At 38.9% G+C, this 19,188-nt stretch overlaps 1 protein-coding gene across 1 annotated transcript; it reads right to left on the reverse strand.

The window, feature by feature from the left end:
• Nucleotides 1-305: 305 nt before the first annotated feature.
• On the reverse strand, nt 306-13,863 carry lrrn1 (leucine rich repeat neuronal 1). Its single transcript, XM_015015063.1, has 2 exons — nt 13,336-13,863; nt 306-3,462 (listed from the first exon to the last, which is right to left on the reverse strand). The coding sequence occupies exon 2, from the start codon at nt 3,294-3,296 to the stop codon at nt 1,149-1,151; it is 2,148 nt and encodes a 715-aa protein (XP_014870549.1). The 5' UTR covers nt 3,297-3,462; nt 13,336-13,863; the 3' UTR covers nt 306-1,148.
• Nucleotides 13,864-19,188: the final 5,325 nt, after the last annotated feature.

The following is a 19,188-nucleotide window of genomic DNA, read 5'->3' on the forward strand; positions in this document are numbered from 1 at the left end:
CTACAGGAAACGTCTCCAAGAAAATAAGGTATTTATCTCTGAATGGACCTACACTGATCTGAATTGTATGTTGTTTTTGGAGTAATGGCTTATTCCTCTCTGCCTTTCAGCTCATGTGTGATTGGGCTAAGAAGCCAAAACAAAAACAAACATTTTATGATGTCGCACAACAAAGCAGTGTGTTGGAGCTGCTGCCTCCTATGAGAAGCTGAACAAAGATATTTCTAAAAGTTAAAAATGCATTTAAACTTCTGATCACAACTGTCCATTTGAATGGGTTTCAATAATGACATATTCCCTTGAAGTCATAGGTTAAAAACTTGATTAAAAGAAGATTTTATTTGAGTTGCTCCTCATTACACGCTTATGTGTGTAAACCTGAAAGAAAACAGTGATTGTAGACACTCTATCAATGTAAGAAACAAAATTTGTAAGAATTATAAAAAGACTTACATCTACTTAGCTAGGTTATAACATTCATATTTCTATTGCTGGTTTACAGTACCCTGCAAACTTAAAAGCCTAAATCAAACATACTTTTTATTTGAATGTACAAAAAGTGAAATCAAGTCATAGCTGATACAACATTACAGTAGAATTTCTAACATTATTCAGTAGACAGTACATCAAGTCTAAATGTACTTTGTCAGTTTACATTTGAGTTGATAGACAAATTGTTTATATATATATATTTATATATTTGAGTGCACAACAGTCAAAAGTGAAACTGTCTTACAACAGAAAGGAAAAACTGCAGTCTGGTAACAGATCGGCCAGAGAAACTGCTCAAAAAAAAAAAGGAAAACAGTTTGGGATTCAGCTTGGCCTTTTCTGTTGCACTGTGTCCATGACGATGCTTCATGCCCGGTTCATAAAAATGAGTACTAAAAGTAAAGCGCCGTGACTACGAAGTTCAGAAGGCTAAGTGAAGCTGCCATGTTGTGTGTCAAAAACATGTGAGGTCAAAACACAGCGTGCGATAGTAGATGTGAAAATCTTGGCTTATTGTTCAATCCAGTCCAAGAAAACTGAAGAGAGAAATAATTAAGCAATGGAAAAAAATATATATATTAAGACAAAGAAGCGAGTGTGAATATTTGTGCTACTGAAACAATGACGTTTGTGTATCTCCTGATGGAATCTTCCGTTCACCACATGTAGTAACTGCGCGTCGTGTCGACCTGGCTGGGTTTGGACTCCGAGGTGCCCTCCTTCTCCTTTTCACTGTCTGCCTCCCACAGGTTAATGAGAGGGGGGTACAGCTCATTCAACGGTATCGATGAGGTCTTCTGCATGTACTTCTTCAGGGAATGGTGATAATTCTTTCTCTTCCACCTCTTGGCAGTGTAAACTCCCAGTAAAACCAGGCTGATGAGCGCAAACATTGTTCCCATGACTGCGGCCAGAGCCGTGTTGGTCCCTTGATCAGATATTTCCACTGCGAAGGTTGCCTGCTTCGTCGTGACGTTCACACACGACTTCTGCGGCTGTTGCTGGACGCTGGATACGGTGAGGCACACTTCGTACTCGGTCGCCGGCTGAAGATGCGTCAGGTTGTACTCATGGACGTCCACGGGCACCCTGGCCGTGTAAGTGATGTGAGGGTTGTCGATTTTCATAGTCGCGGACGACCACTTGAGGTTGGAGGCCATGACGTTTGAGCTTATTTTCCAGGAGACGAGGATGGAGTGAGATTCCGTCTGTTTGACGTAGATCTTTAAGAGCTGCGTGTTGTCCAGCAGAGTGCCGTTGACCTTTATCGCTGTCACTTTTGTGTCGACTCCCTCAGAGTTTTGAGCCACGCAGGTGTACCGGCCGGAGTCTTCAACTTGGATGTGGGAAATTCTCAGCGTCCCCTCTTTGCTGAGGCGGTACTTGTCAGACAAAGTGTCAGTCATAACCTTGTGCCCCATTGGTGTCACCCAATAGATCTCAGGCTCAGGCTGTGAAATAGCCCTGCAGTCCAAATCCAAGGTCATGCCAATTTCTAAACTGAGGTGGGTAGGGAAGGTATCGTGAGAGATTAGGGGCAAACACTGATTCAGCAACCTTTTCTGCAGCACCTCACGTACATGCATACCCCTGACCTCTGGCGGCATGGAGCAGAACATGGACAGAGGCTCCATAAATCGCACTGTGGTTTTGTTGGAACCCATCCACTGGATGACGCAGTCACAGCGCAGAGGGTTGCTGTGGATGCTGATCTCTCGCAAGTTAGGCAGAGCATCCACAGTGGACTGATAAAGGGCATTCAGGGCGTTGTTGTTTAGCATCAGGCTCTCCAAAGCTGGGACATCCCGAAAGGCCTGCCGGTTGATATAAGAGAACTTGGGGTTGTTTGTTGCCTCTAGCTTAGTGAGCTCAGGAAGGTTGTCCAAAGCGTAACGGTCAATAGAAACCAATTCTCCCATGTTATTTATCCCCAATTCCTTCAATCTGAGCATGTTCTTGAAATCCCCCTCCTGTATCTTGTGTACTGGGTTTTTGTTTAAATCCAGGAATTTCAGGTTTGGTAGTTTCTGAAGGGCTCTCTGAGGCACTCCAACCAACTTGTTGTCGTAGAAAGAGAGGCTCTCGAGATTGTCAAGTCCCACAAAGGCGTTTCCGGGAATGTCTTTCAAATCCATCCCAGCTAAAACCAGACTCCTCAGATTGCCCAGAGGCTTGAAGTTAAAGTCCATAATTCCAACAACGGGGTTCTCTCCGATCATGAGAATCTCCAGATTTGGCGTAGAATCAAACCACTGACTGCTGATAGTTTTGAGCCTGTTGGAGTTGAGGTGAAGCCTGAGTAGGTTATGAAGCCCAGAGAAGGCATTGGCAGAAATGGTGCTGATGTGATTGTGGTTGATGTAGAGTTCCTGCAGGTTGCTAAGGTCCTGCAGACAGTAGTCGGGCATTTCCATGATCTGGTTCTCCTCCAGATGGAGTGTGGTGAGCTGGGACATGTTGGTGAGACCAACATCTCGAATTGTACTGAAGTTATTTTGAGACAGGTCCAGTTCTGTCAGGTTGAAGAGTTGCTCCAGTTCCTCGCTGGTCCTAGCGATGTAGTTGCTCTGTAAGAGGAGAACCTGAGTTTCACTGGACAGGTTTCCCGGGATCCGTGTTAGGCGAAGGTCATTGCAGTCCACTGTTATAGCTTCTCTGTAGGTGGACTGAGGGGTGAACCAGGGTCTGATTTCACACACGCACAGCTGAGGGCAGTCATTGCTTTGGACAAGAGAGAGTGCTACAGAAACCAGAACCAAGCCACCAACAACCTGAGCACAGCTGTCCATCTTCCATCTAGCCATGCTGGGAAGGGATAGGAGGCTGGTCGTTGGACTTTGGAGGAAGGTTTGTAACAGTCATGAACCAGACTTGCTACCGATTAAGCCTTTAAGCCCAGGAAATGGGAGGTTCTCGAGACAAAGTCGGGGGTGGAAACTACAAGCAGGGATTCTGACGGTGGAGGATTATCTGGAAAAGAAGAACAAAGAAGTTAGAATTAGAGGGGTGATGGAAAAGAGGAGAATATTGAACAAAAAAAAATACATTTTTAGGAAACGTTCCAATCTATTCCCTAAGATAATGTTAAAAGGTTATGAGCCTTGTGTAAGAACATAATCGAAAAGCAAAGAGCGCCCCAATATATACGGCTGTTGCTTGGAACATCACTTTTGTACCTACATTTATAAATATTTCTATGAAAGGTAATTTTTGTGATCGGCTGTGTACAACAGAGAATTAGAGCCAGGCTAAGAAAACTAATTAAAATTACCAGAGTAAAGTAATAAAATTATAAGAATAAAGTCGTAGTATCACAACTTTGTTCCTGTAATATAATTTATTTATATAATTTTTTTTCTTGTAATATTATTTTTTTCTCAAAGTACTACTTTATTCTGGTATTATTTTGACTTTATACTTGTACAATTTGTTCTAGTAACACTATGACTTTACTCTTGAAATGTTATGACTTTTTTCATATTATTTTGACTTTTCTCGTAATATCATGAGTTCATTCTTGTAATTTTATTACGTTATTCTCATAATTTTTTTCTTAGTATGGCCTTAATTCTCTGTTGTATGTGAGTCACTAAACACTAGAATCTCACACTTGTTGTAAACACAAAAGCCAACGCCTACCCGCATTTTTGCCCAATCTCCTGAATTTATTTTTTTATTTTTTTATGATATTTCGTCCTCATCCTGAGCTTGTGGGTTAAATAAGACAGCAAAACTGACAGGGAACAGTATCTTTAGCTGTGGAGCTATTCTCGTGAGACTGAGTAATGTGCATCATCAACAGTTTCACAAAAATGCAAGTTCAGCTCATTACAGAGCATGTACAACACACTGGCCTGGGCTGGAAAGAAATCAAGTTGCATTGAGGGCTTTCATCTACCCACCAGGCCCACAAGGACGCCGTCATTATCTTTTTTGGAGCATCATTAAACATGAGACGTTAGTCAGCGCCAAACCTTAAAGAAAGCAACAATAATTTGCACATCTAAAGTTTTAATGTCACATTGTAAGCATTCAGAATTTAGGCTAAAGACGGTGGAAAGATTTAAGAAAGCCTAGTTTTTTGTGGTTCTAATAAGTATCTAAAAATAGATGAATGATAAAACTCATGCAGTATTTTACGTAATGTCATTTTAAAACTATAACTTCAATAATAAATGGCCTTACAATTATGTCTAGCTTGATGAAAATCTTTCAAAAAACGTTTGAAACTATAGGCGGGAAAATCGCCCCTATAGGGGGGATTTCTGGTGAAACAGCACTTTCCATTCTTTGTTTTCAGTGCTTTTCTTCTTCTCCTCTTATGAATAGATGGTATATACTCTCAACTGAGCTAAAAACAGTATGAATAAGGGCATGTACCAGTCCACAAGGTCCGAGTATGCATGTTGAACTGAGCATGATTTCTGCACAGAAAGAAGCATCAAAAATCTAACAGCAAACTGGGTTTAAGTGGATATCAGGGTTGGGATGAATTGAATTAAATGGAATTACGTTATATACACCTGTTTTATTCAGCAGTGTCCTTAAAGGGCAGTATTATGCGTTTTCCAGCCATATAGTGTAATTTTGTAGCACAATAAAGTAATTATGTCACCTTCAGTTCTCAAAATGTTGTGGCTATGAAATATGACCTTAGGAGTCGAGCCACTCAAAAATAAAAATAAAATAAAAAGGCCGCATGAAAAGTGTTGAGTTCAATTCTGTTGGACATTAGAGACTTCGAATGTTATAAAAGTAGTGTTTTTATATTGATTTTGTTTTATATTTACTTCCAAATAAAACCAGAAATATGTTCGATCATGTGTGCGCCCCCTTGTTGTGCACAGGTGTACTGCAATAAGTTATGTTCTATGATCAAAAAGTGAATGAATGCAACATGAAGTCCATTTTTCCACTGTCCTCAAATGTACCACATATCTGAAGCAACCAATCAGAAAGCATTTTTGGCCATTTTGTGTGACTCATAACCGGGCAGACTTGAATGCGGACAACGTGGAAATCATGGGAAAAAAATGCCTGGGAAATTGCCCGCAATCTGCTGTAAAAAATATGTATACTAATTAGTTTTTGGCTTTGTTTGTACACAAGTTCTTAAAATTTACAAAAGAAAATTTCATTTTAGGCTGTAAAAACGATTTAATCAATATTTTTGTGAATGTTTTAGTACAAATATGATTTTTTTTTACTCAGATTTTGTTTTTGTGTGTTTTTTTCATCCACTGTGACAATACATTTTGTCAGAATGAAACAAATACTGTAAAATCATGAAGCTTAGGTTGTGCTGAAAATAATGATACCAAACAAGGAAATGAAAATAGTTTTATGGTGAAAATATAAGGGTAAATTCAAAATTAGACCAAACGGCCATTTAGACCCCAGACTCCTAAGAAATTTGACTTTGCAATTTAACTCCTATAAGAAGTTCATGCTCTTTCCGAAACTCCAAGTTGGGTAGCCGTGGGGGAGGGCTGCTCTGTGACACGTTTTACAAATCCAAATGGTTGCCATGGTAGATTCGAGGATTTCTCAAAAATGAATGAAAGAATCAAGGCAACACTACAGGTAAGTTTTTAATGAGGGAATAACATTATAACATGATTTATATAATACTGTCCCTTTAAGTCATAGTGATGTAAATAAAACCTAAATGATCACGTCGTACTGTGTCACCAGTCAGTGCAAAAGTTTTTATCTACAAAAGAAAAGATCTCCAACTCGGTAGTTTAAGCAGCTGAAAGCAGGCTACTTGAGCAGCTATATCAACTAGCTAACATGTATAACAGACTGATATCAGCGAGCTTTCCAGCTTATGTGTACATGAGCTAACATTAACTAAAAGCTAGCTGATATTAGCTTGTAATAGAAGTTAGCTAGTCTATTAGCTAATATAAAATATTATCTAAAAAATAGCTGATATTAGCTATTTACACATTAGCTAGTTGTTAGGTAGCTAACAACCAGCTAATGTATTAGCTAATATACAATAGCTATATGTTAGTTAGTTAACATAAAAGCTAATTTAATAGCTAGTTATATCAGTTATAACAAGCTAATATCAGCTAGCTGGTTTACTTTGTAAGGAACAGAGCCTCATCAAGCCCAAAAACAATTTTTCTCATTTTATTCCCACATATCATGACCAATCGTACCGTCTTTGTGTGACAGCCTCACTCATTAGCAAGATTAGGTAGCCAGCAGGTGTTTAACAAGCCTGAGTATTTACAGCACAAAGCCAACACTTAAGACAATCCCTAACTCAATTAGGTCTATTTAGGAGGCACCTTGCCTAGTGTGGAGCCATGCGGCATCCACCTTCTTAGGGGTAAACACCAGCTCAAGAAGACAGTGCTTAAGAGGCTTTGGACCCAGAAAGCTGGGCAATACGTGGGAATGTACATAAACTGCCTGGCAACAGCACTGGGGGAGATAGGAGCGGCGCGCCTCTCCTCCTATACCGGGGATTCCCTACGAGACGGGGCGGAGCGTCTGAGAGGCAGGCAGGATGTTGTTTTTAAGCTAAAGCACTTTATATTGTGAGTATTGCTGTGCCAGTTCGGATTAGCAGATGGAGATGCTGAGGAGGCGATTAGCTGCGGGGCAAGTGCACTGAATTCAGACCAAGGGAGGAGAGAAACAGGTTCTTTAGCACTTTAATTAAAAAGCAACATATGTGTGGATCCGAAAACAGCAAGTTCAGAGTAATGGCACATGAGGTAAATTTTTATATTGACCGCTGCATTTAAAGCAAAAATAAGTTATGGTAGTGAAAAAGAAAAAGATTTTAGACACTTAGGAAACCAAAACATGATTTCAGCCTGTTTGTTCTTAAGCCAGAACATGAACGTTACAGGACAGGATTCTAACTGTGAACTGTAAACAAAAGATTTCTAAAAATGTTGTACATTGTAGCAAAGAGAATTTAGCTGAATAAGTGTCCCACAAGGACAGCTCACACATTCCATAGGGAATATCTATAATATTTGAAAGAAAATAAAGCTTAAGAAGCTGAAATAACTAGGCACAAAACTACTTGACTCACTGTTGGCTAGTGTTTGCAATCCAGAAGTGACATTTATTTTTTTCTTGCTGCCGATTGGCTGTAAGAGCAGACATAAGAAAGACTGCGGATGTTAGCTTCTGTGGTAATGCTAAGACGGTTTCCACTGTGCTTAATAAAACATATTAAGGTATCTTACTGTATTGGAGCAATAAAGCTCAATTGCCCACCATTGGGGCAGAAAAGGATACTCTGGAAGACTCTTGTATTTTTTTTTCTTTTTAAACAATCAATATTCTACATTATCTTTTTCAAAATGTACTTTTTGAGATGATAGAGAAATCCTAACATGCCAGATAAGAACATCCCCGTCTGGAACTGTGTACTTCTTTGAGGACTCTGGAGAGACGTACTGTATAAATCGGAAGAACTGACAAGAGAACTAATTCAACATGTATTTCATGTTTATATAACAACTTTTATGAAAAAAACTTCCAAATAACTTCAGAGTCATTTAGTTTTGGACAATCTTAACATCGTACTCCATGGAACCGATAGAGAGGTTTTAGTTGAATCGATTTTCAGGAGTCTGGCTCAGAACAGTGACATGTTTACATCTGTGCATGTCAGGTTTTGTGCATTTCCTAAAGCTACTACAATATTGGAAATTAAATCATAGCCAAACAATGTATCAGTAATAAATAAAAAAAACAATAACTGTCTTCAGAAAATACTATAATTCAACATAAGCCAAATTTAGCAGTAAACAATCAACCGTTGTTTTGTTTTCTGCTCTTCTGTTCACTAAAAACAGAGTTAATCCTGTTGCTAATCTTACATTTTCCCCATTTTGGTAAACACTGATGGCTTTGTCTACATTGCCTTTCATGGAATTTAGTCACATTGTCACTGATCCCTTTTAATGCTAAGCATGACAGTTATTTAGGTGAAAAAAGAGGTTAGTTCATTTCTAAAGAGATGCGTTAAAACAACGTTCTGACGGAAGAGCGGAGACGAGATTAAAGCTAGAAGTCACAGTCGGCACCCTGCTGTTTAATCTGTGCAACAAATTTTCTTCAAGACAACACCTAATGATGTGGCACGAAGCAAACTTAGAAAATAATCATGCTGGGAGAAACGCAGAACGTCAAAAGAGAGGAAAGCAGGAGCCTGACGTAGTTTTAATCGAAGGAAATTTTAAAACTGTAGGAGGGATTCTTGAATTAAATCCACAGTTTATTTCCTGTTATCAAACACACTATTTAATAGTTTGTAGATGTGCTACTGCCTCAGCACTGGATGCGTTCACAAAAACAAACTATTTCAAAAGGGCAGCTTTTTGACAATGCTCAACCTGTTTTTGAGAAGTTGTGTTTTTAGGTTGTTGTTTTTTAATTGCTTTTTTACGCTGACACAAAATCACACATTTTTGAGCCACTGTTGATACAATAAAAGGAAGAGTCATTTTTTTCTCAATAACACATTTTTAGATCAAGGTCAATAATTTTCTAGAAAAAACAAGGAATTTTTTGAGCTTTGTAACATGAAACTAGGAAAATTTCCATGCCAAAAATGTCAGACTGTTGAAACTCAGACATTTCAGTATTTTTCTAGGAAATTTCCCAGACTTATGTCAAAATTTGTTATTTATCTAGCAAATTTCTGAGTTTTCAAACTTGGAAAGGTCTGTTTATTTTTTTTCAGGAAAATTTCTAAGATCAATCTAAAATCTTTTTTTTTTATTATTTTTTAAGCAAATATTTTACTCTTAGAGCTCAGAAATGTCATTGTTTTTTTTTCTAGAAAATTTCTGGGATTAACCAAAAATATTTTTACGTGTTTTGGCAGAATGTACTGCTCCCTTTTCTATCTCCCATGGCACATCAGACACATTTGTGGTTCATTCAGAGAGATAGATAACAAGTTAAAATAGATAACAGGAAGGCTAACCAGGCCACAGCAACGTTGTTTTTATCCCTTGGAGGTTTTGAAATGGAGGCAAATGTATCTTTACATTTTCTTTTGTTGTCCATTGACTCTTTTAGTTGGACCTTGGAAATCTATCAAACCTGTACATTAAGTGGGCTTAATGCCAATGCCTTAGTAAACGCTTTGGTGATCCCACTTATTGGGTTCGTCCATTTATACCTGGTACATTTACCCAATGTACACACTAATGGAAGCTTGGCACTTACTTTCCACACAAGTCACATGTTGGCATTGTCCTATTGTGATTAATTTCCTGCTACCTGACAAAACCCATCTGTGTCCTCCCATGGAAGAAGGAACCTTTCCATGATGCCATGACGCATTATCTGGCTGAGCATTTTAATCACCGCCAAAATGACACCCGTAAAAATCACTGCACATTCGGAAATGTGCCCATATCTGGGAGCATGGATCATCCTGATAGGAGACCAAAATGGAAAAATTGAGCATTTTGTTAAATATATTTGACATAAAGATGAGGAGAGAGATCCAGGAAATTAGTTTAAATAAAATATTCCTTGGATGAGGAAGACTCTCTGTGTTCAAAAAGAACACAGAGAGTCTTCTTAATCTGTGACAGGACCGTAGTTAAATATAATGAAGTGTCAGCCTAATGCAGGGGAAAGGGTTAATATCTTAAACCATTTGTCTTAAAGGAGTGGTGGACGTTCCCTAACCCAGTCTGCTGTACACCACTGGGACCTAACAGTGGTGTCATGATGGGAGTGGGAGGGTCTTGAAGCTCAGTGCTCCTAACTACCAGCTCTGTTGTTTCCCTAACAATCCCTCCCCACACACCTGCAATGTACCTCAGGGGAAAATGGCTGCTCAGTCGTCTGTATCAAGATAAAAACATTTCACTTGTTGTCTGTGTGAAAGAGAGTGGATTAGTGTGCAGCATTGTATGTGTTGTTATATTTTAAAGAGCGAATTAGACATTAAATTTAATGGATCTTTGGGTCTATTTAACCCAGATGTTTTTCAACTTGATATTCTGTAGTTCTCCTTTTGTGAAGATAAATACTGAGAAACTGAGTTTAATTTGGCTTTTTATTTTCAACATCCACCTATTACAATTTACCTGCAAAGTAAACATTGTCGAGTTGAACTGTTCAAAAATACCAAATCAATCTGTCAGGGTTTCAGATCCAGGTGCTGCGACTTCACTCCATTCTTACTGGCCAAACTGTTCAAGCTCTGCCAGGTTGAATCAGCTGTTAGCAGACCTTTTCAAGTCCAGCAACACATTCTCTATTGGTCTGGGCTTTGGCTAGGCCACTCCAGCACATCCACCTTGTTGTCTTTAAACCGTTTCTGTGTAGCTTTAGTTGGATTCTTTAAGTCGCTGTCTTGGTGGAAAACAAATGCTGTCTGAAGTTGTATTTCTCTTGTAAGCTGTGTCTCCATAACAAATGTGTGCAAAACTTTGTTGATATTCCACTAACTGTGGAAAAACCAACAATTCGCAATTGCAGTGTTTCCATTAAATAGGAAACGCAAATAAAGTCACAGGTGAATATGTTTGTTTACATGATAATTCATTAAGAAAGACGCCATGCCATCATCCTGCTGCCACTTCCTGTTGTCGTCTTCCTGTGTCTTCAACACTAGTAACACCCGGCTGTCGATCATGTGACTCGTGTGACACGAAACAGTGTTTCCAATTTAGTTTTGTGAAATGCACTAATTTTGATATATACAGATTTGCACATGAGCCATATTCCTTCCATTTCTTGATGATTAATTTAATTGAACTCCAGGGGATGTTCAGGACTTTAGACATTTTTTTGTATCCATCCTCTGACTTATACTTTTCAATAAGCTTTTATTTAATTTGCTTGGAGTGATCTTTTGTCTCCATAATGGTAGCCAGGAATTCTAATGAACTAGTGAACAGACCTTCCAGCTGTCTTTATACCACCATCACTTGAGATGGAGACACAGTCACTGCACTCAGCTGGTCTTTATCCCACTCATTGGGAGACCAGTAGCACCAATTAGCTTGAGTTTTGTTGATTTAGGTCACTTACTTTAAATGGGGCGAACATCAATGCAATCACTTATTTTATGTTAAATATTATTTTATTTAACTGTCAATATTTTTGAAGAAACTAGTTTTCACTTGACACTTTGTTGTATTTTTCCTCAAAAAGCCTTTATTTTACTGATCATGATTGATTTGTATCAGTAACTCTGAAGACCAATCATCCCCAATACATCCATATTTCTAAAGAAGTATTTTTTCAAAGAGGTTCCATGAATGATGAGGGGTTCCTGAAACACTTGAAAGAAGAATGGGTATAATAGTAAATTTCACCAATCTGATGGTTGAATAATTTAAACAGATGAAAAACAATAAACACCATTGTTGCTGTGCTCACATATGTACTTAGTAAATAATTTGGCAGCAAAAAGGGGTTCTGAATTGAAAATGTTGCTTTTTTTTGTCAATATTTGATTTTGATTAAATTGCGATTATTTGCTAATATTAATTGCAAACATTGCAACTCAATAAAAAGTATAATCGCGTTCCACCACCCGTCTAACTTCACAAAAACCCGGATGTGGTTTAATCTTGAACTAATTAGCAATTTTACACTTAACAATGTTTGCCATTCTAAAATATAATTATTTAAATGCCTAATATTCCAAAATTCTTTTAGTACTGATTTGACGTACACAAGCAGTTTCCACAATTTCATTAGCTGTGCTTCCATCAACCATGAAATTGTGCAAATTGAAATTAAGAAAATAAATTCACTTAATGGAAACAGGCAAATTTCAAGAAAACTCATGTTTTTCCATAAAAGGTTTATGCGCTAGGATGATGTGGTTTTTCGGCTGTATCATGTGATCAACAGCCGGATGTTACCACTGCTGAAAAAGATGAAGAGAACAGGAAGTGGTAGGAATATGACGGCGCAGCAAGTTTTATAATGACCGAACCCATTCAGGTGTGATTTTAATTGCGCTTCTTGTTTAATGGAAACGCCGGTAATTGCGAAATTGTGTTTTTTTTCGACATTAGCGGAATACTGACAAAGTTTTGCGCACATTTGTAATTTGCACAATAAATAATGCACGAATGAAACCAGAAAACAACAACAACACAAATCTATTTGTTTCCCGTCTTTGGACCAAACCACAAACCAAGCAGTGAAGTGCAGATTCGATCCACCTTCCTGAACCGATCCGATAACAAGTCAGCAGCCGGGGCCGCCCCCCACCCTCCACCCTCCGACCCCCGGCCGTCACAAAAGCGCAACAGCTGCAGCGACAGAAGCAGCGTTCGCGGACTACAATAGACCCCCCACTAACGCAACCCCATTCTCAGCGGCGCATCTCCTGCGAAAGGGCCCCGGCTTTATCCCCCTCCATGCCGCCATCACCGCTTCCCCCAAGAGGGAAGACCAGGCGACTTGTCGCTCAAAACGGAGGAGGCATCGAGACATCTGCTGGCTTCTACTTTAACATTAATATGCAAATCACATCACCACACGCGCACGCGGGCACTGCGAGCCGCCTGCCGCAACGGAGATCAAAGTTTGCTTTCCGTGGAATTGCATTTGACGCACTACAAGAGGCTGACTCGGGTTTGTTAAATGTAAACGAAAATCACGGAGCCGTCCTCGACCAAGTCTGTTTATCTAAATAAATGATAATGCCCTTGAGTGCGTCTGCGCCTTCAATCATCGCCCTTGTGTTTAGTAGCGTACCGCTTATCTTTTAAGTCTTTTTAAAACAAATTAAAATTCAGGTTTTTTTTCTTTCCTCCTTTTTTCTTCTTCTTTTTCTCAAGGGTATTGTAAAGAACGTGCATTCTTTCCCGCTCTCACCTTGTTGGCATTCCAGGTCTTCACGTTCACCAAGCGCGCGGCTCCTTTATCCAGGTGAACGCCTCAGTAGAGAAAAAAGGGGAACGCTACAGAGCTGCAGGTGAACGGGTTCATCAGACATCCCTGTCTCCTCCGGAGCTCTGGCTGTTTACGGCGCGTCCCATCAGTCGGTCAGATCCCCAGAGCGCCTCGGAGAGAGACGCATGATGCGGTCTGCAGAGACCGATCTCCCCAACCTGCCGCGCGACCAGACCGCTTTGTCACTCAGATGATATTCTTCCGCACTGCTGCTGCTGCTGCTGGTGATGCTGCTGCTGCTCCTTTCTCCGCGAATGCTGAGGAATAATGATTGCAAGATGGGGAGGCAAGAAAAAAACAAAAAAGAGAGAAAGAGGCAGAAAACACCTGGCGCTGTCCAGACTATAGTCAGCTGATTCCCCAGCAGGCTATTGGCTGAGAGCGACTGTCTGTCACCGCCGGCCAAAAGCAAAGCAGAGCACCATCTGCTCCGGGCTTGTTGTGATGAGAACAAAGGCAGGAGGGCGGCGGGGCGGCGGTGCATGGGGGCGGCGGGTGGGGGGGAAGAGCAAGGCATTACTGCCTGAGATGGAGAAAAAAAAGAGAAGACTATATGGACCTGGTGTTATCGGTGTTTACAGCGAGATGAACCCATTTTTAATGCCATTTCTGTTGTGAAGTTAAAAGAAATGCTTCAAAAACGTTTTCACTGAAAAGATCTGGAATTTGGGATTTTATTTGTAGTTAGCACCCTTTACTCCAAAACTCCTGTAATTGAGCAACCAATAATTGAGCAACCTGTAATTGAGCAACCAATTACAGCCTACAGTTACTAATTAGCGGTGAGCATTTATCGTCTCGTTTAGCATTTATTGTGAAAAATGTCTTTTTGGTTGTCTTTCAACTAATAATGTGAAAAAGAAAACTCTGGCAGTTTTAGCAGAAATTTTATTTTTATGATTTTCTCCACAAATGTCAACAAATATCAGTAATTTCAGAAAATATTAAATGCAGTTACTGTGTGCAGTATAAATAACACTTCTTTAAGATCTTTAAAGCTGCAGTGTGTAACTTTTTTTTCATATTTGTTGAAACTTTCAGTATCATGACAGCATAGTAAGAGACAGATCGTTGTACAAAAATAAATAAATAAATACATTTGAGCTCCTGTGCTCCAGTGCTAACTAAAAATGAATCAGAGCCAGGAGGTGGGTCTTACCACTGTCAATCACAATCTCATGTGGTGCTGCTCAACCTCCCCTTTGCATTCTGCTATGCTACAGCTAGCACAGCCTGCTATGAAAGCAAAGGCTAGTTAGCATAAGTCACTAATGACGGCAGATGAGTGGTTTCTCTGGAACGATAAGTTGTTTCTCTGCACATTTAGCAGCAAGTATATGAGTTTGATTGACAGCGATAAGACCCTCCTCCTGGCTCTGATTGGTTGTTTTTGGTCGGGAGCGGTACATTTCTTCAGACTGCAATTGTAGCTCAGGGAGAGGTGGAGGAGATCAACCTTTTCACAGATTAGCTGTCTCATATAATACTGTGACGATACGGTGGCTGTTTTAGAAAATATGTAAATAAAATATGCTTTATAAAAGTTACATGCAGCAGCTTGACGAAACCATTTCAAATAGGAATGATTTCCGTGTTTGTGGTGCCGTGAACGATGGAATGGAATCACAGCCAGTTACCTAAAAAAAAAAAGTAATAAATTATTTATTGTGATATTTATCATTATCACAATAGTACCACAAAATATCGTGATAAAATTCTAAGTCCATATCGCCCACCCCTAGCAGATAGTGTGTACTCTAGTGTCAGTATATAAAACCCAAGCTTACATTTAAATATGGGCCTCATAAGGATAAAAAATGGGCCACAGATGGGATTGTGAGGAGATTATATACTGTAATAGTTCCACATTATTTTCCCATCAATTTAACTGACTTTATGGACACCGACTGCATTTAGTCAGCTTTTCTCGGTTAGTTCTGTTTTCAAGTAAAACAAACAAACAAACAAAAAAAGCTAAATTCAAACTTGAAACTTTTGGAGTGAGCACAGCCAGCTCTCACCACGATTCCACTATCTGCTTCCAAGAATAAAGCCAATGCCAGAAACTTATTCGCTTTGTGTCTGAGGCATGAAACTGCTACCAGGAGCTATTAAAAGCACATAAAAGAGACACATTGTTACAAAGGATGGCAGATACGTCTCAGTGGCACACGCAATCGAGAACGAGTTTATTTTAAGTAAACTCCCAGCGCGCCGTCCTGTTTAACAGCACAATTAAAACAACAGAGTACAGCTATTTCCCAAAATAAATAACCCCTTTAAAATAACTAATTATATTTGTAAGCAGTTTGTCAGTGTCTCACTTCTCTGCTTATGGACTGTGAGCGACAGCATTATGATAACATATAAGCTTTACTTCTTCTCGACACTTTTTAAAAAAAAAACCTTTTGTTGAGAATTTGTGTTCAGCCTCTCAGGAGTCGCCCTAAGTTATAGTGATGCTCACAAGTTTACATACCTTGCCAGTAGTTTTTGTATTTTGATCATTTTAAGAGAATATGAATGATACTATGAAAAAAAAAGAGAGAACTGAGTGTATTAAAGACAGCTACTGGAGATCCTTCCTGCCCACAGCATCTACAACAACTCTAAGGAAAATTATGTAATATGAGTTTAAACATTTAATGTCTCCTAATAAAGTATTTTGGAATTGAACCAAATTCAATGAATTACATAGATTTTAACTTTTAAAAATGTTAGCACAATTCATAGATTTTTTTTTTTTTCCACTAGCGGAACCTTTGTATTCGTGTGTTTCTGGTACACCTGTAATTTCCGACGCACAAACAACGACAAAACTGTTCTCTTGGACAGAGGTGGGGGTTAATTTTTGTTTGAAATAAAAACAAAATGATTTGATGGGAAGCTGCTGTTGTTTTCAGATTAAGCTAAAGGGAGTTAGCCTATCAGTGAAGCTATTTAAGCCTAATAGCATCTTGATGCTAAACGTGTTGCAGCAGCGCAGACGTCCCCGACGTCAGTGTCCACATTTCTAAAACATTTGTTCAAAGAAATTCTTGAAACACACGAGAGCTGATATAAAGCACACTGCACTGATCTAATGGATGAATAACCTAAATAAAATATAAAAAATATTTATTAAAATAATTTAGCAGCAAAAAAGATTTTTGAACTGAGAATGTTGCTAATTTTTGTCAATATTAGGTCTCTGATAAAAATGTGAAGAATTCTGATTAATTAATTGCAGCCCTGCAATTAACTCAATTGAAAATTTTAACCAAGTCCCACCGCTAGTTACACTTTCTGCTCAAAGACACGACAGCGAATTTGACAACGCAATGTTGTTGCTTGGCTACTGGAGTACACAGGAAAAAAAATAAACTATAAGTGTGTCTATAAGTACATATAGATATGCAAATGTTACTGGTGCAGGTAAGAAAATAATAATAAACTATAGAATGAATATTGCTAAACACACAGCATGTAATTTAGGATTTTCAGGGTTTAGTGGAGGATTATTGGTGTTGAACAACCTAATGAGGGGAATATAAAATAAAAATAGAGTTTCTTCTCAGTCATATGTCAGTTTCTCTGTGGGAACCATGCAGCCTTCCAAATAAATATCTGTGCAGGTGTCCGTTTTTATCTCTGCTCTCACACCCCGTTTGGCTTCACTTATGGAAATCCAAATATATAATGTCCTCCTTTTATAGGACAAACACAACTTAGATTAAGAGACGCATAGGAAGTTGTATTGCATCCTATAAAACAATACAGCATGATAATAATAATAATAATAATAATAATAATAATAATAATGAAAGAAATTCTTGTGCTTGTTAAACAGCTTGATGTCACACTTCTTTTCCAGCTCGTCCTCACCTTCTGTTCACCAGCCCAGGTGATAAAACCGGGCTTCGTTTTCCTTTCGGTGTATTGAGTGTAGCCATCGATCGCCTCTGTTAACTCCTGCAGTAAACGCTGCGCTTCATCAGCGCCTGTCATCTCCCATCAGGCTGAAGCTTTGCGCCCGCTAAGCTTCAGACGGCGTCGCCTTTTTTAAAGAGGAGGAGAAGGTTTTTGGTTTCTCGTCACTCTTTTCGCAAACTTCACTCCTTTCTTCAAATAATTTGTCGTATTTATCTGTCTTTACGTTATTTATTAATAGCACGTTTACTCTCTGCACCCAGTCTGCAGAGATGAGAGCTAAAAAAAAAAAAAAGATAGATGAGGAAATTGATGTAAGTCTTAGCATCACTTCTCCCTCCCCCCTGTCAGAGTTTGGGTCAGGTGTGAAAATGACCGCAGGTCGGATCATCCAACCAAATGTGCACGACGTGTAAAACTGAATCCAGCCGTTTTCATCAAGCTGTGGGTGTTGACGCTCTTTGCCCACCGTGTTGCAGAGGTTAGTGTAATTTAGGACACATTTTTATCAGCTGCTTCAACACTTTCCGCCTTGTGCGTCTCCTTCCAGTTTTTGTGTCCACCAGTTATCCGTCTTGCAGCCTGCAAGATGTTCTGAAACGCTGGAAATGCACATCGCTCGCTTCAGAGTTTCTGTCTGCTTTGATTAAATTTGCATGGGCCCAATATTTCCTACAGCCTCCTACCTGAAGCGGAGACCAAGCGAATCAGAGCATTCCTTTCCTTTTAATCATCTGCAGTGAGGGACTCGCCTCACTGACAGCGAGATTTCAAAGTGGAGTTTTGCTACATGTTTGGAAGAGTCTTCAGACGGTGTTTAAATAAAACAAAAACTCACCCAGAACAAAAGCGCTGACCCAGTTTGTTGGTGAGAGGAGAGAAGGAGCCTCATCAAACTACAGAACAACCTGACCAGACCTAGCTGAACTCCTTTCTCCTATGGAGGACTGATCCTGCCAAAAAATTGGCAATAAGTACAGAAATAAATAAATGTTTAGACAAAGTACTTATAATGATGTGCAAAAAAATAAAAACATTCCCAGCTTATCACACTGTGATAGCTGTGGATTAATATTTGTTTATCATCTTTAACAGTATTAATTTAAAATTATCACTGTTATTTACTATTACAAGTTATTTCCAGTCTTATTGTTTTATTAATTGGTTCCATTTTCATTTGTTTCTCCTTTTCTTCATATTCTGTATTTATTTAATATTTTGTATTTACTATTACATTTTATTTCACTATTTTAATCAGTTTTTTTATTTTGTATTAGTTTGCTTTCCCTAAAATTTCCTTCTGTATTAAATCACTTTTACTTTTTAATCATACACTAATTTATTTTCTCTAATATTTCCTTCTGTATCCACTGCACATTTTTAAGTACTGTAAAAGTGAGAATGGTTTTTCAAAAGAATGAGGGTCATATTTTTTAGTTTGTTATATATATATATATTTTTTTTTTGGTAATTACATTTATTGTGTTAATAACTAAAATTAAAAATTATTCTCTTTTTAACCCAAATATTCCTTGCTATGGTTTATTCTTTCTAACCCTCTCTTAGCTCAGTATGCAGTCACACCCAAAACCCAAAACCTCTGGATCTCATACAATGAGAAGCTATCAGCTCCCATGACTAACAAACCTTTAAACTAAATCTGTTGAGATATTTTTTTCTGTGTGTGTTTTGTTAAAAATATCCTCCAGATTTAGTTGGTAGAGGCTCCAAAACGTCCAGCATACTGATTGTTGAAGCCCCCAACTTCCCCCCACGGACCCCTGCAGTCTGAGCAGCCGGAGGGAAGGCGGTCGCTGAAGAGGCTCAGAAATTTCAATCGCTCATCAGAAGTTTGGCACTTTGGTT

The sequence above is a fragment of the Poecilia latipinna genome, unplaced genomic scaffold (genome assembly GCF_001443285.1).
Source record: "Poecilia latipinna isolate Pla-1442-1.1 unplaced genomic scaffold, P_latipinna-1.0 Scaffold1880, whole genome shotgun sequence".
NCBI lineage: Eukaryota > Metazoa > Chordata > Actinopteri > Cyprinodontiformes > Poeciliidae > Poecilia > Poecilia latipinna.

Bases quoted from the DNA above. Each gene is read 5' to 3' on its own strand.
- lrrn1 (XM_015015063.1), bottom strand. From the start codon at position 3,296: ATGGCTAGATGGAAGATGGACAGCTGTGCTCAGGTTGTTGGTGGCTTG.